We start from the raw sequence: 18328 nt of genomic DNA on the forward strand, positions 1-18328 counted from the left end.
GTGTGAAATAACCTTAACAGGCAGTTCTACCAGCTGTGCCTATATTGATGTGCAATACTACCAGCTCTTGGAGGCTCGAGGCTCTTTTTTCTAGGAGCAGCATAACGCTACAGTTATGTCACTGACTCCGGGGGGTAGTGGCTGGACTTTAAGCTATATATGCAATTATATGTATTAATAATTCATATATTCAGAAATACTGAGGCCAAACCAGAACATTAATGCAATGTATGTTAGAACATGTTATCACATAAACTGAGCCTAATCTGATAGTTGCCATTAATAAATAAGGCAACTACAATTTCTTACAAGACAGTGCTAATATTGGTGAAATTCCGTGGTGGTCTATATCCTGGTAACAAATCCATCTGCCCTCCCCCTCTCTGACCAGGTACATAACTAATGAAATACACTTGGAGATTTATATACTTCTTGTCTTCTGTTATCATACTCAATCAATAAGAACAATTTAGAGCAGTGGTAACCACTTCATGCATACTTCCATTGTCCCTAGGGATCAATATTCTCAGTATCACAGCTGGCTGGTGAGAAGTAACGAGACTATGATAACAAAAAGGGAAGCTTTCCAATTTTTTTCTCAGATTGTGCCAAAACATCACACTTTTGTGTCTACCCCAATGGAAAAAAACCCCTAGTTACATATACAATAACGCTATATTTGATTTTACAGGACTCTCCACATACAAATTATAGCATCTTCTCTATGACTTCTTGCTCCTCAACTTTAGCTTTCTTTGTGATACTATTTTCCCTTACTTCAAAGCAACTGCACTAGACATGTGAGAGTTGAGCTCTCCTTTCTTGAAACAGAGTCACAGATATTTAGAAATGCCTCAAAGTTTTCTTGGATTTCTCCAGAATAATACTGCTATTTTAAAAATTATTGGTTTTTGTTTCTTTATGGTTGATGTTTAATCACTGTTAAAATTCAGTTCAGGGGACAGGATCAGGTTTAAAAATCACATTTATTTAAAAACCCCACATTTATTACCAGTCTTACTAACAATACTGGAGATTATAAAATTATTTCAATTTCTTTTCATCCTTCCTGATATTTATCTTTTAACTGAGCAATGAAATCAGACTAATCACTTTCACATTTTGTTCAAGTTAGTTCCTAGTTAGTGCAATTCCCCCTCATGCAGGGGTACTTTTCAAAGGTTTGAAGCCAAGATTTATTTATTTTTTGTTATGGTAAAATTTCTGAACAGTTTACTTGGGCTTAGTGCACAAAAATAGCTATAAACTCAAGTTCTACCAAAAAAGTCTATGTTAGAAGGCACTCCAGTTTATTACAGTATTCTGAAATCAACTATACAAATATGGGACCAGTTGAATCCAGATGATGGGATATCTACAGACAGTAAAGCATTAGCAGCATGCAACCTGTAAGGTGTCACTCTTCATACTGGTAACTGAGGGGATAGAGGAAGAGCTGTCAAACTTTATGGGGGGAACAAAATATATACACACAATCACATACACACTCTCTCTTGCCCTAATAACAATTACATTTTAGCCATCAAGTTAAACAAGTGGACTATATATGTATCTTACCTGGGTGGAAATGAGATGTCCAGTTCATACAATTTGTCTTTAAAGACAGACAGCTCTTTGTCAAATTCTAAAAGCTATAAAAAATAAAATAGAATTAAACAACTTGTTTTCTTGATCAAACTGCAATAATTTTTTTTTTTGGTATTACTATATGATTTAATGATCACATACTTTAGTAATACATCTTATTTGGAGCATACATCCTTACAAAAGTATCATCAATACTAGGTCAATGTAAAACACTTCAATGTTCTGATCAAAAGATGAAAAAGCACTCTATCAAAAAAAAAATCCTTCTTCATGATCTCAGTGAAACAGGTAACTTTTGCTCTTTAAACAGAACTACTTCATGCACATTTACTATTTCAAGATTAGTTTAGATTTTCAAATTTCATTAGCAATCTTTTCAGAGATAAAACTAATTAACACCTTTAAAATGCTTAGCAAATTGATATACTAATCAAGCCACAAAATATGTCAGTAAATGTACAATATAAGAGATCTTTAACCCGGATAAGAAGGTACAGCAAACAAAAGGATGTGCAAATCATTCTTCCTAAACAAAGGCAAGCAATATTTTTGCATAGCTATTTTTGCACAGTATAGGTTAGATGGCAGAAAGAGATATGTGTGCCAGAGGCACTACATAATATTTAACATACACATTTATAAGCCTAGGTTTAATGTACTGTTTATATAAGCCCTTGCCAAATTTATTTTCCTTGAGACCACAGAAAAGAAAATAATATCTGTAGTCTTTTGTTCATAAACACAAACCTGTTAATAAAAGTTAATGATAATAGTCTGTGTTAAACCAATAACCGCTCTGATGGGCATAAACAACCTTATTTCAGAACCAGAGTTGGCGTTAATCTGACATGCAGTGAATTACTGAGTAAAAAAAGCTCAAAATCTGCACTGTTACTGACCAACGCCCTGAGTAAGTGCCACTTTCTATTTTGACAATCTTGTCATCAAAGTAGCACCCTTTCTGATGGCTGTGTGTTTACCCACTGTTCACTAATAATTAATCATGTCCCATCTCACAGCTGTGCTGATACCATTGTATGAATGGCAGAGGTTCCCAAAGAAATTAGATTGTGTCCCTCTTTCCTCTCTGCCACCTCATAAATCATTCCTGAAATGTGCAATTAGCAGCTACTTGTTCACATTAATTATCTGTGTGAAAAGCAGCTACCTGAACCACCTGCATTGCTGATTAGCTACCTCCCTATGGTCCACCTATTTTTTCCTTCAATGCTGCCTTGACTTCTGGGTTTTTTACCCACGAAAGCTTATGCCCAAATAAATGGTTTTTTTACCCACGAAAGCTTATGCCCAAGTAAATGGTTTTTTTTACCCACGAAAGCTTATGCCCAAATACATCTGTTAGTTTTTAAGGTGCCACTGGACTCCTTGTTGTTTTTGTGGATACAGACTAACACGGGTATCCCCTGATTCTTGACTCTATGCATGTTAAGTAACTTTTCTCATATGAGTAGTCTCATTGACTTCCTGGGCATAACTATGTGGGTAAAATTACTCAACATGGATGTTTGAAAGATCAAATCCTATACTTAAGTATGTACAAGTGTGTCATATCTATAATCTATCTATCTGTACAGTATACACACAACCACACCCATGCATACATACATTAACAGGTTTTTTTTGCTCCAAAATAGCCAGATCATCAGTGACACTAATTACTAAATTTGAATCCAATTTAAACCAGCCAACCAACCAAAATCCCTCTCAAATGGTAACCAGAAAATCCCTTCTAAAAATGTATGTTTTACAGAATTTAATTTTCTATTTTTGTCCAATAAAATCATAATATAAGGAAAAAAAACAGTGGGGGTGGGGGGAAGAGGGTTATTATTGAAGTCAGAAGAATACAAAAACTGAATAAATGACCAATGCTGAGGATGTTAAATAACTGCATTGTCCTCTCATATTGATTCAAACATTCTAACCTTTGTATATCCAGATTATTTTTGTTATGATATTTGGAAACTGACTGGAGGCCAAAGTCTAGAGGATTAAGTGGTTAGACACATCAGTGAGAGCTACTTCTCAGTAACATCTGAAGAGATCTCTGGTGTTTTTATGTACTGTTGGTGGTGGCTTGTTTAGTTATGGGCTATGTACTACAGATGAGCTGCTGACATTGTTGTGATACAGATGACTGATAGGAACAAGAATGTATTGTACCCGAGAGGCTCAATGCATCTCCCGAGTTTTAGCAAGCAGTGATATACCTTTAAAGTTAACAATAAAAGCAAAAACTAATGACAACGTGGTGGGATGCAAATGAACAACTTGGTTGCTAAAATATTATTAAGAAATGTTGGAGATTGCTTACAACAGCTGGGGAAGGCTCAACTGCAAAAGAAAACTCAGTTTAAAAGGCACATTTTTACTTCAATGAATTATTTCTGGATACAGTAATACCTTTCTGTATTTGAATTATGTTTAAATAAATTTATTCATTTAATAAAATTACTTATTTTTCTGTAGGTGCTTGGACGGAGCAAGGCCAGATGGCTATAGAAAAGTAGTCTTATTGGGATCCGGGAAGTGGGCGGGCAAAGCCCGCTAAAGGATCCCCCCCCACAGCCTAAAAGGGGGATCCACAGGACCTAGATGCCCAAAAAATTCCGGGGGACAACTAATGAAATAACAGGGACAGGAGTGCGGTCAAAGGGTCAAACGAAGGGAACTGGATGGGGACACCGAGCAGAGAACCCCGGACAGCGCCCACTGCTCCTCAAAGGCGTCAAGGGAGGCAGAGGATGCCGCCCAGAGGAACTCTGCCCGGATACGTGAATGGACCGAGGATCGGAAATAGGCCCCACAGTCACAGGAGACTCCATCGGCCAACCTCCTCACTCTGGTTTTCTAGATGGCCATTTTTGCTAGGGCCAAGAGGAGGTTGACCAGGAGATCCCATGACTTTGTGGGGCCACGGATAGGGAGTGCATAAATGAGAAGGTGAGGGGAGAAGTGTAACCAAAAACGTAATAAAATATTGGTGAGGAGCCGGAATAGGGGCTGCAGCCTGGCACACTCCAAGTATATATGTGCCAGGGTATCCTTCATGCCGCAAAAGGGGCAGGTGTCTGGGAATGAAGTGAACCGCGCCAAGTACACGCCCGTGCTCACGGCTCCGTGAAGGAGCCGCCAACTGACATCCCCGGTGGGCCTTGGGACTAAGGTGGAATATAGGCTGGCCCACTGGGGCTCCTCACCCTCCAAAGGTGGCAGGAGGTCCCGCCATTTTGTATCGGGGCGGGACACGAGGGTGCGGGCGTGAAGGGTGTGGAGCACAAGCGTGTAGAGATGTTTTCTTGGCACGGTTTGAAAGCAGACCGGCTGCATCTCGTGCAGCCGGCTTCTAGTGAAAGGGTGAAGGTGCCGGTTGGGTCCACGGGGCAGGGGTCCAATTAAAAGATCCGGCGGGCCTGGGGTAACGGGTGGGCGGGGCGTGCCCTCGTGCAGGACCCGGTCGAGATGAACCCGAGCAGCGGGCGGCAAAGCGGCCTTCACCTCCTGAAGTATGCGCCGGGGAGTACAAGGTCTGGAAAGCCCCATGCGCTGAGCGAGCGTCAGGGATCCAGCCAGTCTCCCCGGTCATAGTCCAGGAGGTCTCCGATTCTTGTGACTTCTGCCAGGACCAAACTCTGGCGCACCGAGCGGGACTCCGCCACCTGCACACGTAGCTGGGGGTTGTGTAGCAGGGGCTCCGCGAGGAGATCTCCCCCCTCGGTGGCCGCCATGGACCTGGTCGTTGTAAAGAGTTTCCAGGTCCGGAGGAGGTCCTGGTAGAAGACCGTCAGCCCGGAGAGGTCTCGCGGAAGACCTCTCGGATGGAGATAAAGGAGCTGCCGGTCATATCGGAGCCCTCGGAAGCGGCGCAGGAAGGTGTGCGCCAGTATGCTCCACGCCGGACTATCTGCACCATAAAGGAGCCTCTGCAGGGTCTGGAGGCGAAAGACATGGACCTGAGTAAGCAGACATTTTAGGCCCTGCCCTCCCTCCTCCAGAGGTAGATGAAGAACCTCTGCAGGGACCCAGTGCAGTCCTGACCAAAAGAACTCCAGAATCCATGTCCGGAGGTTGGCCAGGAAACCCGGGGCCGGGACCAGGGTGTTGAGCCGGTACCAGAGCATGGACAGGACTAGTTGATTAAGCACTAACGCTCTCCCTCGAAGGGAGAGGCACCGGAGTAGTCCTGTCCATTTCCGGAGCCGCTCTATCACCCCGCCCTCTAAATTCTGCCAGTTCTCCGGCGGAGAGGGATGCGTGGCAGAAAGGTAAATGCCCAAATAGAGCAGCGGACCCGTGCTCCACCGGATGGCCTGAAGCGTGGGTGGGAGGGAGCTCGCCTGCCGCCAGTCCCCTACCACCAAGCCAGAGATCTTGACCCAGTTGACCCGCGCGGAGGAGGCTGCCGAATAGATGGCCTGGCAAGCCTCCACCCGCGCCAAGTCGCCCGGGTCCCTGGACCACGAGGAGCACGTCATCAGCGTACGCCGACAGGACCAGCCGCAGCTCCGGCTCCCTCAGCACCAACCCTGTCAACCTTCTTCGGAGGAGACAGAGGAAGGGCTCGATCGCCAGAGCGTACAGCTGGCCTGAGAGGGGGCACCCCTGCCGTACTCCTCGCCCGAAGCTGACCGGTTCGGTCAGGGTCCAGTTGAGCCTTACCAGACACTCTGCAGAAGCGTACAGCACCCGGAGAAAGTTCACAAACCTGCGTATGAAGCCAAACGCCTGCAGAGTGCTCAGGAGATACCCGTGATCCATCCTGTCGAACGCCTTCTCCTGATCTAAGGACAGGAGGGCGAATGACAGACCAACCCTACACCCAAGTTCCAATAGGTCCCGGACCAGATATAGGTTGTCGAAGATGCTGCGGCCCGGGACGGTGTAGGTCTGGTCTGGGTGGATCACGTCCGCCAGAACGGACCCTAGCCGCAGCGAGATGGCTTTTGCCACGACTTTGTAGTCCGTGCTGAGGAGCGAGACGGGACGTCAATTTCGTAAATCGCGGAGGTCCCCCTTCTTCGGCAATAAGGCCAGCACGGCTCGCCTGCACGAAAGAGGGAGGACCCCGCTCTCCAAAGACTCAGCCCAGACGGTGACTACGTCTGGGCCCTGGACGTCCCAGAACACACGGTAGAACTCCACGGTCAGCCCGTCCATGCCCGGAGATTTATTGGTGGGCATGCGACGGAAGGCTTCCGAGAACTCGGCCAGAGTGAGAGGCAGCTCTAGCCGGTCTCGGTCGCCCGTGCTGACCGTCGGGAGCTCCTCCTACAGCACTCTGCAAGCATTAGGATCGGTCGGATCCGGGGAGAAAAGGCTTGCATAGAAGGCTCTCGCCCTCCCGCACATCTCCACCGAATCCGTGAGGGGGGTGCCATCTTCTGCCAGTAGGCAGATGACATGTTTTTTAGCTCCCCTCTTTTTCTCCAGGGAGTAGAAGAAGCGGGAGTCATGATCCATCTCCCGAAGGAGATGGATGCGGGATCGAACAAAGGCACCCCGGGCCCGATGGTCCTCGTGGGTCCGGAGCTCCTCCCGCTTCTCCCGGCACGCTCCGCAGAGGGGTGGATCCTCGGGGCTGGCGGCCAGATGCCTCTCCAGCTCTAAGACCTCCTGTTCCAACTGCTCTATCGCCACATCCCTCCGTCGCCTGGCGCCCCGGGTGTAGTCACAGCAGAAGAGCCGGGCGCGCACCTTCCCTAAGTCCCACCACCGCTGCGCCGAGGGAAAGGCACGCCGCTGCCTTCGCCAGGTCAGCCAGAACTCCCGGAAGGATGCCACGAAGCCCGCATCCTCCACCAGGCTGTTGTTAAAATGTCAATAGGCCGGCCCCGGCCTCTCCGCGCAGAGGGAGGCTGTCACGGTGGCTATATGATGGTCAGAAAAAGGGGCCGGCCAGATGCTGGAGGAGTGGGTTCGTGAAAGATGAAAGCGCGATAAATAAATGCGGTCCAATCAGGAGTCACGCGACCGATGGGCCTCCACCCGGACAAAGGTGAACGTGGAAGTGTCATCCGGGTGGTGGTCGTGCCAGACGTCCACCAGGGAGTGGTGTTCGACTATCTCCTGGAGGACGGCAAAGGCGGCTGGGCTCTGCTCGGTCCCCAAGCGATCCCGCTCCTCGAGCGTGATGTTAAAGTCCCCTCCAAGGACCAGGCACTCATGAGGATCCAAGGTGCCGAGGAAGGCGGACGCCTGCTGATAGAATTGCAGCTGCTCCAGGCTCGCTGCTGGGGCATAGATGTTGACGAGGTTGACTACGAGCCCCTCCATGCGGACCCGGAGGTGCAGCAGGCGACCCGGCACAGCCTCGGCGACCCCCAGCACCTCGGGCCGTAGGTCGGGGGAGAACAGGGTCGCCACTCCACCCGTAAGAACTGTGAGGTGGCTAAAGTAGACCCTGTCCCCCCAATCCAGCCGCCAGCTGTCTTCGGCGGTCGGATCCGTATGGGTCTCCTGCAGGAAAACCACAGAGTACCTCCCCTCTCGAAGGAAGGAGAGCACCTGGGACCTGCGGAGACCCATCCTACAGCCACGGGTGTTCAATGTTGCGATGGTAAAGGGTGCCATGAGGAGGGCTGGGGGGGGGGATCCTCGCCGGGAGGGACGCTTGCGGCTCCCGGCGGGCCGCGCAGCAGACAGTGACCCACCCCGTAGGTGAGTAAGGAGTCATGGAAGAGGCGGACCCGCTGGTAGGCCGCGGCGCCCTGCCTCCCTGTCCTTTTACCTTCTCTCATGAGGGCCCTTGCGGCCCGGAGGATTTGATTAAAGTCCCCCCATCGCTGGCGGGCAAGCTGTACTTTGCTGCGGGAGCCACAGACATCTTCTAAAAGAAAAGGAGTACTTGTGGCACCTTAGAGACTAACAAATTTATTAGAGCATAAGCTTTCGTGAGCTACAGCTCACTTCATCGGATGCATCCGATGAAGTGAGCTGTAGCTCACGAAAGCTTATGCTCTAATAAATTTGTTAGTCTCTAAGGTGCCACAAGTACTCCTTTTCTTTTTGCGAATACAGACTAACACGGCTGCTACTCTGAAACCAGACATCTTCTAGAAACTCCCGCAACTCCTCTCGCAGTGCATAGGGGGCTGGGGTTACGGTCTGGTTACTCCCTGACGGGGCCCTTGGTACAGCTCCGTGGTCCACCGAGACGGGCAGACAGGGTGCGGACCCCCCAACGGGGCTCCTGATGGGTTGACCTGAATGCTGGGGCGATAGGGGGAGGCGGAGGGAGGATAGCAGCCCCTGGTGGGTCGGGACGGGTAAACACAAAGGCCGCTCCCTGGGAGTCATCTGTTGGAAAGGGGAAGGAGACAGTCCCAGGAGTGGCAATAACATCTTGGGAGGTGGACGGGGTAAGGGCAGGGGCAGGGGTAGAAGTGAGAGTCTGGGCGGGGAGAGGGCTCTAAGTGATGCCGGGCGCAAGCTCTCTGGTGAATTTGGCAGCCACGGCATCAGGAGGTGGACTTTCTTCTGTAGGTCCCTCTCCTGGAAAGGAGGTCGAATGCTCCTCACCAGTGAGGGGTGCCCCTGGTGGCTAAGGTTCCAGCCGCGTGGCACTGGCCGTCGCCTCAACAGGCTCGGCGGCTCTCAGCGGGGTGCCCTCTGCAGCCGGGTTAATGGAAGAGTCCAGGGGCTCCTCGGAGGTGGGAGTGGAAGCAACGGTTAGGGGGAGGGAACATAGGGAAAGGGGGGCTGGAGTGAAGTCGCCCAAATCGAGGCCCGCTGGCATAGGATCGTCCTCCCCCTGGGTGACCGGGGTCAGACCCAGGGCCTCGATCTCCTCATATATAGACGGAAAATTGTTTTCCGCTACCCCGGGATTCTCCCCGCCGGCACCTGACGTGACGGTTGCTTCGGGGCACACTGGGGTTTCAGATGGTGCCTCGGGGGTCTTGGAGGGGAGGGACTCCCGTGGAGGGGAGATACTGCCTTCCAATGCTGCCACGTCTTCCCCAGCCAGCTCTGGTGGATGGAACACACCCGTGGGTAGACCGGAAGGCTCGGCATCGGTGCCCCCCTTCCTGGTCTTCCGGGGGGCCTCCTCATCAGATGAAAGGAGCGGAGCTCGCGCCTTCTGCTTGCCCCGCTTCCCCTGGACTAGGGCCCAGCCCTCCATGGCATCATCCGGGGGCTGGCTAGCAGGGGTTGTGTCAGGTGGCAGAGGCGATGGCTCAGGGACTCGAGGGGGTAATGGTGGGGCAGCACAAGGGAGGGAAGATTCCCCTTGGGGTGGGCCCTCTCCCATGCCCGGCAGTGTCCCTGTCGCACCCTCCTCCACAGGCCCCGCCAGATTGCAAGCAGCGGGGGCAGGGCTCTCCCGCTCATCTGGGCATAGTTGGGGAGGTGCCCCTTGGGCCCGAGCGGGAGCAATGGTGGACTGGTAAGGAGGAGGGGTGGTTTCGGGTGCTGGGCAGCCAGGGGTGCCGGCGATGATGGGGCCGGTGCCCTGCCGGGGCTCGGGGGTCCCGGATGCCTCTCCTTGCCGGGGCCAAGGGGCAGTCCCTCCAGATGTGCCCCATCGCCTGGCAGAGGTAGCAGCGGGCCTCCCCTGTGGAGTAATGCACCCGGTAATGGACCCCCTGGTAGGGGACTAGGAAGGACCCCTCCCGCGCCTCTCTGTCACGTGCCGCCGGCGGCAGTTGAAGCTGCACTTGCCGGCGGAATGAGAGGACATGACGGAGGGCGGGGTCTTTGCAGCCCAACGGGAGAGGGCTGATGACAGAGATGGGCTTTCCTAAGGCAGAAAGGGCGGGTAACAGGGCGGCATTGGGGAGAAAGGGAGGGACGGAGGTCAAGACGAGGCGGACGCCCAGGTCCTCTAGCGGCTCTAAGGGGACAAAGACGCCCCCTACTGCCAGGCCCTTCTCTATCGCCTCCTGGGCGGCGGCCTCCGATGTTAAGAAGAAGACGACCTTGCCAGACATTTTGGAGACCACCACAATGGCCGTGGGCCCCACCACCCTCGCCCACGCCCGCACATAGGTCTCCACATGGGGCGAGGCGGGCACCAGGAGGCAACGGATGCCGTGCTTCCTGGTCATGGTGGGAAAGGGGCCCCGGCCGCTATAGATGGTAGTGGAGGCGGTGGGCAGGAGAGATGACGTAGCGGCAGGCGGGGGGGCTGCCGCCACCTGGGCGTACGCCATGGGGGCTGAGGGAGGGACACCCGCAGAGCTGGTGGAGGGAACAGCGGGGAGGGACGCCCCAGCTGGTGGTGTGGCCGGAGCATTGGGGGCAGCCCCTGCCATGGAGGGACTGGTCTTCTTAGCAGGGCCCTTCCCTTTCTTCTTCTCCTGGCCCTTCCCGCCGGCTGGGGGGGCTCCCCCTGAATCTGAGGGGGTGAGAGACGTGGCAGCAGTGGAGGTCACCCCGGTGCCCATTGCTGCTGGTGCCCCAGCAGGGGCGGTGGCAGATGGTTCGGCAGTGGAGGTAGAAGCTTGGGGGGGGTGATGGAGGGGTAGGCGGGGGAGGGGGAGCTCGGGGTGCTGGAGGGGTCCCACCCGTCTCATCCCCCGCCATCATGAGCAAGGAGGGAACGGGGGACACCAGAAGGAGGAGAGGAGAGGGGAAGCAGGTCGATCACTCCTCCCCGCTAGGCTGCAGGCAGGGGAGGAGAGCGCCAAAAGGGGTGGGCTGGACGGGGGGCAATCAGGGGTTAGGGGTCAGTCACCGACACAAGGTGAAATTCCAGCTCCTCTTGGTGCACTAGGGGAGGGGGGGATACAACAACATTGGGGGTGCAGTGAAGAGGGTTGCAACAAAATGGGGAATTGCACAAGCGCATGGGAGGGGGCATGGGCATCCGGAGCGAGGGGCTAAGTGGTCTGGAGGTAGAACAGGGAAAACAAGGGGCTAGCTTCAGAGGCTGGGGCAGGGCAAACGAACAAAGGCTGCAGAAGGAAATGGGCGGGGCAGGCAAACAAACTGAAGCTAGTCCGGGGGCTGGGACAAAAGGGGGGGTAAGGCTACAAGTGGCAAATGGGGCAGGTAGTAAAGGGCAAGCTGGGGGGTAGACAGTCCAGGGAGGGGCACGTGCACCCATGTGCACTTGCACAAGTCTTTTTAAGATGGCTGCTGCTTCTGGCCCAAAGGGTGGAAATAGGGCGTGGCAAGCCAAGCAAGCAGCTGAGTCCAGAGGCAGGAGCTGAGGCAGATGGTATACAGCCAGTGGGGATGGTGGAGGGGGCAGTGGTGGTGGTAGTAGTGGTGGGGGTGGGGGGATGCACAGATGGATTGGGGGGCAGCTCCACGCCACACCCCCTGTGTCCCTGGAAACACAGTCAAGACCCCCACCACAAGAGCACAGTTTGAAAATTACTCAGTCTTAGGCCCCCTCCACGGTGGTCTAGGTGCTCCCCCACTGGTAAATGGTCCTCTTCTTCTCCTCCTCGGGCTTCAGCAGCTCCAGGCAGCAGACTCCACAGGAGCAGCAGCAGCAGCTCCAGGAACTCCAGGTCGTGATCCAGGCAGGCAGAAAGGACCCCTCTTAGGTGGTGGTGGTGGTATCCACAACAGCAGTGGCTGGGGTCCCTCACTCCCCCTCTCTGGGGAGTGGGCTAGCAGCCCCACTCCCGGGGCTGCAGTTGGAGCAGTAGCAGCACCCAAGAGTGGGGGGTCCAGCAGCCAGGTAGCAGAGAACGGGGGGTGTCTGGCCCAGCCAGGGGAGCAGCTGGAGCAGCAGGGAGAGCTTAGGGCCTAGCAACAGGAGCTTCCCACCTCCCTCCAAGCTAGAAGGCTATGGAAGAGCAGTCTTATTGGGATCCGGGAAGTGGGCGGGCGAAGCCCGTCCACTGCTAAAGGATCCCCCCCAGCCTAAAAGAGGGATCCACAGGACCTAGATACCCAAAAAATTTCGGGGGACAACTAATAATATAACAGGGACAGGAGTGCGGTCAAAGGGTCAAAAGAAGGGAATCGGACGGGGACACCGAGTAGAGAACCCCGAACAGCGCCCACTGCACCTCAAAGGCGTCAAGGGAGTCAGAGGACGCCGCCCAGAGGAACTCTGCCCGGATACGTGAATGGACCAAGGATCGGAAATAGGCCCTACAGTCACAGGAGACTCCATCGGCCAGCCTCCTCACTCTGGTTTTGTAGATGGCCATTTTAGCTAGGGCCAGGAGGAGGTTGACCAGGAGATCCCATGACTTTGTGGGGCCACGGATAGGGAGTGCATAAATGAGAAGGTGAGGGGAGAAGTGTAACCAAAAACGTAATAAAATATTGGTGAGGAGCCGGAATAGGGGCTGCAGCCTGGCACACTCCAAGTATATATGTGCCAGGGTATCCTTCATGCCGCAAAAGGGGCAGGTGTCTGGGATTGTGGTGAACCGCGCCAAGTACATGCCCGTGCTCACGGCTCCGTGAAGGAGCCGCCAACTGACATCCCCGGCGGGCTTTGGGACTAAGATGGAATATAGGCTGGCCCACCGGGGCTCTTCACCCTCCAAAGGTGGCAGGAGGTCCCGCCATTTTGTATCGGGGCGGGACACGAGGGTGTGGGCGTGAAGGGTGTGGAGCACGAGTGTGTAGAGATGTTTTCTTGGCGCGGTTTGAAAACAGACCGGCTGCATCTCGTGCAGCCGGCTTCTAGTGAATGGGTGAAGGGATCTGTTGGGTCCACGGGGCAGGGGTCCAATTAAAAGGTCCGGCGGGCCTGGGGTAGTGGGTGGGCGGGGCGTGCCCTCGTGCAGGACCCGGTCGAGATAAACCCGAGCAGCGGGCGGCAAAGCGGCCTTCACCTCCTGAAGTATGTGTCGGGGAGTACAAGGTCTGGAAAGCCCCATGCGCTGAGCGAAGGTTAGGGGATCCAGCCAGTCTCCCCGGTCATAGTCCAGGAGGTCTCCGACTCTTGTGACCTCTGCCAGGACCAAACTCTGGCGCACCGAGCGGGACTCCGCCACCTGCAAACGGAGCTGGGGGTTGTATAGCAGGGGCTCCGCAAGGAGATCTGCCCCCTCGGTGGCCGCCACAGACCTGGTCGTTGTAAAGAGTTTCCAGGTCCGGAGGAGGTCCTGGTAGAAGACCGGCAGCCCGGAGAGGTCTCGCGGAAGACCTCTCGGATGGAGATAAAGGAGCTGCCGGTCGTATCGGAGCCCTCGGAAGTGGCGCAGGAAGGCGTGCACCAGTATGCTCCACGCCGGACTACCTGCACCATAAAGGAGCCTCTGCAGGGTCTGGAGGCGGAAGACATGGACCTGAGTAAGCAGACATTTTAGGCCCTGCCCTCCCTCCTCCAGAGGTAGATGGAGAACCCCTGCAGGGACCCAGTGCAGTCCTGACCAAAAGAACTCCAGAATCGATGTCCGGAGGTTGGTCAGGAAAGCCGGGGTCGGGACCAGGGTGTTGAGCCGGTACCAGAGCATGGACAGGACTATTTGATTAAGCACTAACGCTCTCCCTCGAAGGGAGAGGCATCGGAGTAGTCCTGTCCATTTCCGGAGCCGCTCTATTACCCCGCCCTCTAAATTCTGCCAGTTCTCCGGCGGAGAGGGATGCGTGGCAGAAAGGTAAACGCCCAGATAGAGCAGCGGACCCGTGCTCCACCGGATGGCTTGAAGCGCGGGTGGGAGGGAGCTCGTCTGCCGCCAGTCCCCTACCACCAAGCCAGAGCTCTTGACCCAGTTGACCCGCGCAGAGGAGGCTGCTGAATAGATAGCTTGGCAAGCCTCCACCCGCACCAAGTCGCCCGGGTCCCTGGACCACGAGGAGCACGTCATCAGCGTACGCCGACAAGACCAGCCGCAGCTCCGGCTCCCTCAGCACCAACCCTGTCAACCTTCTTCGGAGGAGACAGAGGAAGGGCTCGATCACCAGAGCGTACAGCTGGCCTGAGAGGGGGCACCCCTGCCGTACTCCTCGCCCGAAGCTGACCGGTTCGGTCAGGGTCCAGTTGAGCCTTACCAGACACTCTGCAGAAGCGTACAGCACCCGGAGAAAGTTCACAAACCTGCGTCTGAAGCCAAACGCCTGCAGAGTGCTCAGGAGATACCCGTGATCCATCCTGTCGAACGCCTTCTCCTGATCTAAGGTCAGGAGGGCGAACGACAGACCATCCCTACACCCAAGTTCCAATAGGTCCCGGACCAGATATAGGTTGTCGAAGATGCTGCGGCCCGGGACGGTGTAGGTCTGGTCTGGGTGGACCACGTCCGCCAGAACGGACCCTAGCCGCAGCGAGATGGCTTTTGCCACGACTTTGTAGTCCGTGCTGAGGAGCAAGATGGGACGTCAATTTCGTAAATCGTGGAGGTCCCCCTTCTTCGGCAATAAGGCCAGCACGGCTCGCCTGCACGAAAGAGGGAGGACCCCGCTCTGCAAAGACTCGGCCCAGACGGTGACTAGGTCTGGGCCCAGGACGTCCCAGAACACGCGGTAGAACTCCACGGTCAGCCCGTCCATGCCCGGAGATTTATTGGTGGGCATGCGACGGAGGGCTTCCGAGAACTCGGCCAGAGTGAGAGGCAGCTCTAGCCGGTCTCGGTCGCCCACGCTGACCGTCGGGAGCTCCTCCTACAGCACTCTGCAAGCGTTAGGATCGGTCGGATCCGGGGAGAAAAGGCTTGTGTAGAAGGCTCTCGCCCTCTCGCACATCTCCACCGGATCCGTGAGGGGGGTGCCATCTTCTGCCAGTAGGCAGATGATATGTTTCTTAGCCCCCCTCTTTTTTTCCAAGGTGTAGAAGAAGCGGGAGCCGCAATCCATCTCCCGAAGGAGACGGATGCGGGATTGAACAAAGGCACCCCAGGCCCGATGGTCCTCGAGGGTCCAGAGCTCCTCCCGCTTCTCCCGGCACGCTCCGCAGAGGGGTGGATCCTCGGGTCTGCCGGCCAGACGCTTCTCCAGCTCTAAGACCTCCCGTTCCAACTGCTCTATCACTGCATCCCTCCGTCGGCTGGCGCCCCGGGTGTAGTCACGGCAGAAGAGCCGGGCGCGCACCTTCCCTACGTCCCACCACCGCCGTGCCGAGGGAAAGGCACGCTTCTGCCCTCGCCAGGCCAGCCAGAACTCCCGGAAGGATGCCACGAAGCCCGCATCCTCCAGCAAGCTGTTATTAAAATGCCAATAGGCCGGCCCCGGCCTCTCCGCGCAGAGGGAGGCTGTCACGGTGGCTATGTGTCATATGGTCATAAAAAGGGGCCGGCCGGATGCTGGAGGAGTGGGCTCGTGAAAGACGAAAGCGTGATAAATAAATGCGGTCCAACCGGGAGTGGCGCGACCGATGGGCCTCCACCCGGACAAAGGTGAATGTGGAAGTGTCATCCGGGTGGTGGTCGTGCCAGACGTCCACCAGGGAGTGGTGTTTGACTATCTCCTGGAGGACGGCAAAGGCGGCTGGGCTCTGCTCGGTCCCCGAGCGGTCCCGTTCCTCAAGGGTGATGTTAAAGTCCTCCCAGGACCAGGCACTCCTGAGGATCCAAGGTGCCGAGGAAGGCGGATGCCTGCTGATAGAATTGCAGCCGCTCCGGGCTCGCTGCTGGGGCATAGATGTTGACAAGGTTGACTACGAGCCCCTCCATGCGGACCCGGAGGTGCAGCAGGCGACCCGGCACAGCCTCGGCGACCCCCAGCACCTCGGGCCGTAGGTCGGGGGAGAACAGGGTCGCCACTCCACCCGTAAGAACTGTGAGGTGGCTAAAGTAGACCCTGTCCCCCCAATCCAGCCGCCAGCTGTCTTCGGCGGTCGGATCCGTATGGGTCTCCTGCAGGAAAACCACAGAGTACCTCCCCTCTCGAAGGAAGGAGAGCACCTGGGACCTGCGGAGACCCATCTTACAGCCACGGGTGTTCAATGTTGCAATGGTAAAGGGTGCCATGAGGAGGGCTGGGGGGGATCCTCGCCGGCAGGGATGCTCGTGGCTCCCGGCGGGCCGCGCAGCAGTCCGTGACCCACCCCGTAGGTGAGTAAGGAGTCACGGAAGTGGCGGACCCGCTGGTAGGCCGCGGCGCCCTGTCTCCCGGTCCTCTTCCCCTCCCCCATGAGGGCCCTTGCGGCCCGGAGGATTTGATTAAAGTCCCCCCATCGCTGGAGGGCAAGCTGGACTTTGTTGCGGGAGCCACGGACGTCTTCTAGGAACTCCCGCAACTCCTCTCGCAGCGCATGGGGGGCTGGGGTTATGGTCTGGTTGCTTCCCGATGGGGCCCTTGGTACAGCCCCCTGGCCCAGCGAGATGGGCAGACAGGGTGCGGACCCCCGACGGGGCTCTTGATGGGTTGACCTGAATGCTGGGGCGATAGGGGGCGGCGGAGGGAGGATAGCAGCCCCTGGTGGGTCGGGACGGGGAAACACAAAGGCCATTCCCTGGGAGTCATCTGTTGGAAAGGGGAAGGAGACTGTCCCAGGGGTGGCAATAATATCTCGGGAGGTGGGCGGGAGAAGGGCAGGGGCAGGGGTAGAGGTGAGAGTCTGGATCGGGAGAGGGCTCTCACCGATGCCGGGCGCAAGCTCTCTGGTGGATTTGGCAGCCACGGCATCAGGAGGTGGACTTTCTTCTGTAGGGTCTTCTCCCGGAAAGGAGGTTGAATGCTCCTCGCCAGCGAGGGATGCCCCTGGTGGCTCAGGTTCCAGCCGCGTGGCACTGGCCGTCGCCTCAACTGGCTCGGCGGCTCTCAGCGGGGTGCCCTCTGCAGCCGGGTTGATGGAGGAGTCCAGGGGCTCCTCGGAGGTGGGAGCAGAAGCAACAGTTAGTGGGAGGGAACATGGGGAAAGGGGGGCTGGAATGAAGTCGCCCAGATCGAGGACCGCTGGCATAGGATCGTCCTCCCCCTGGGTGACCGGGGTCAGACCCAGGGCCTCGATCTCCTCATATATGGAGGGGAAATTGTTTTCCACTACCCCGGGATTCTCCCCGCCGGCACCTGACGCGACGGTTACTTCGGGGCACACTGGGGTTTCAGATGGTGCCTCGGGGGTCTTGGAGGGGAGGGACTCTCGTGGAGGGGAGATGCCGCCTTCCAGTGCTGCCACGTCTTCCCCAGCCGGCTCTGGTGGATGGAACACACCCGTGGGTAGAGCGGAAGGCTCGGCATCGGTGCCCCCCTTTCTGGTCTTCCGGGGGGCCTCCGCGTCACATGGGAGGAGCGGAGCTCGAGCCTTCCGCTTGCCCCGCTTCCCCTGGACTAGGGCCCAGCCCTCCATGGCATCATCCGGGAGCTGGCTAGCAGGGGTTGTGTCAGGGGGCAGAGGCGATGGCTCAGGGACTCGAGGGGGTAACGGTGGGGCAGCACAAGGGAGGGAAGATTCCCCTTGGGGTGGGCCCTCTCCCAAGCTTGGCGGTGTCCCTGCCGCACCCTCCTCCACAGGCCCCGCCAGATTGCAAACAGCGGGGGCGGGGTTCTCCCGCTCGTCTGGGCATAGTGGGGGAGGTGCCCCTTGGGCCCGAGCGGGAGCAATGGTGGACTGGGAAGGAGGAGGGGCGGTTTCGGGCGCCGGGCAGCCAGGGGCGTTGGCGATGACGGGGCCGGTGCCCTGCCGGGGCTCGGGGATCCTGGATGGCCCTTCTTCCCGGGCCAGGGGGCAGTCCCTCCGGACGTGCCCCATCACCCGGCAGAGGTAGCACCGGGCCTCCCCCGTGGAATAATGCACCCTGTAAGGGGTCCCCTGGTTGGGGACTAGGAAGGACCCCTCGAGTGCCTCTCCGTCGCGCGCCGCCGGCGGCAGTTGAAGCTGCACTTGCCGGCGGAAGGAGAGGAC

General features: G+C 55.9%; 1 protein-coding gene across 6 annotated transcripts in view; it reads right to left on the reverse strand.

The window, feature by feature from the left end:
* Positions 1 to 18328, reverse strand: part of INPP5A (inositol polyphosphate-5-phosphatase A) — a 444123-nt gene that overhangs the window by 37514 nt on the left and 388281 nt on the right. For 5 of the 6 annotated variants that reach the window (XR_006282883.1, XM_038409257.2, XM_038409258.2 and 2 more), the window contains one exon: positions 1579 to 1652. Coding sequence is in view for 5 of the 6 variants with exons in the window: in XM_038409257.2 (XP_038265185.1) it covers positions 1579 to 1652 (74 nt within the window). In the remaining variant the exon portion in view is untranslated. Of the gene's footprint in view, positions 1 to 967; positions 1437 to 1578; positions 1653 to 18328 lie in introns of those variants that run through there. The other variant, XM_043519355.1, reaches the window with a different exon arrangement.

The sequence above is a fragment of the Dermochelys coriacea genome, chromosome 7, assembly GCF_009764565.3.
Source record: "Dermochelys coriacea isolate rDerCor1 chromosome 7, rDerCor1.pri.v4, whole genome shotgun sequence".
Classification (NCBI taxonomy): Eukaryota; Metazoa; Chordata; order Testudines; family Dermochelyidae; genus Dermochelys; species Dermochelys coriacea.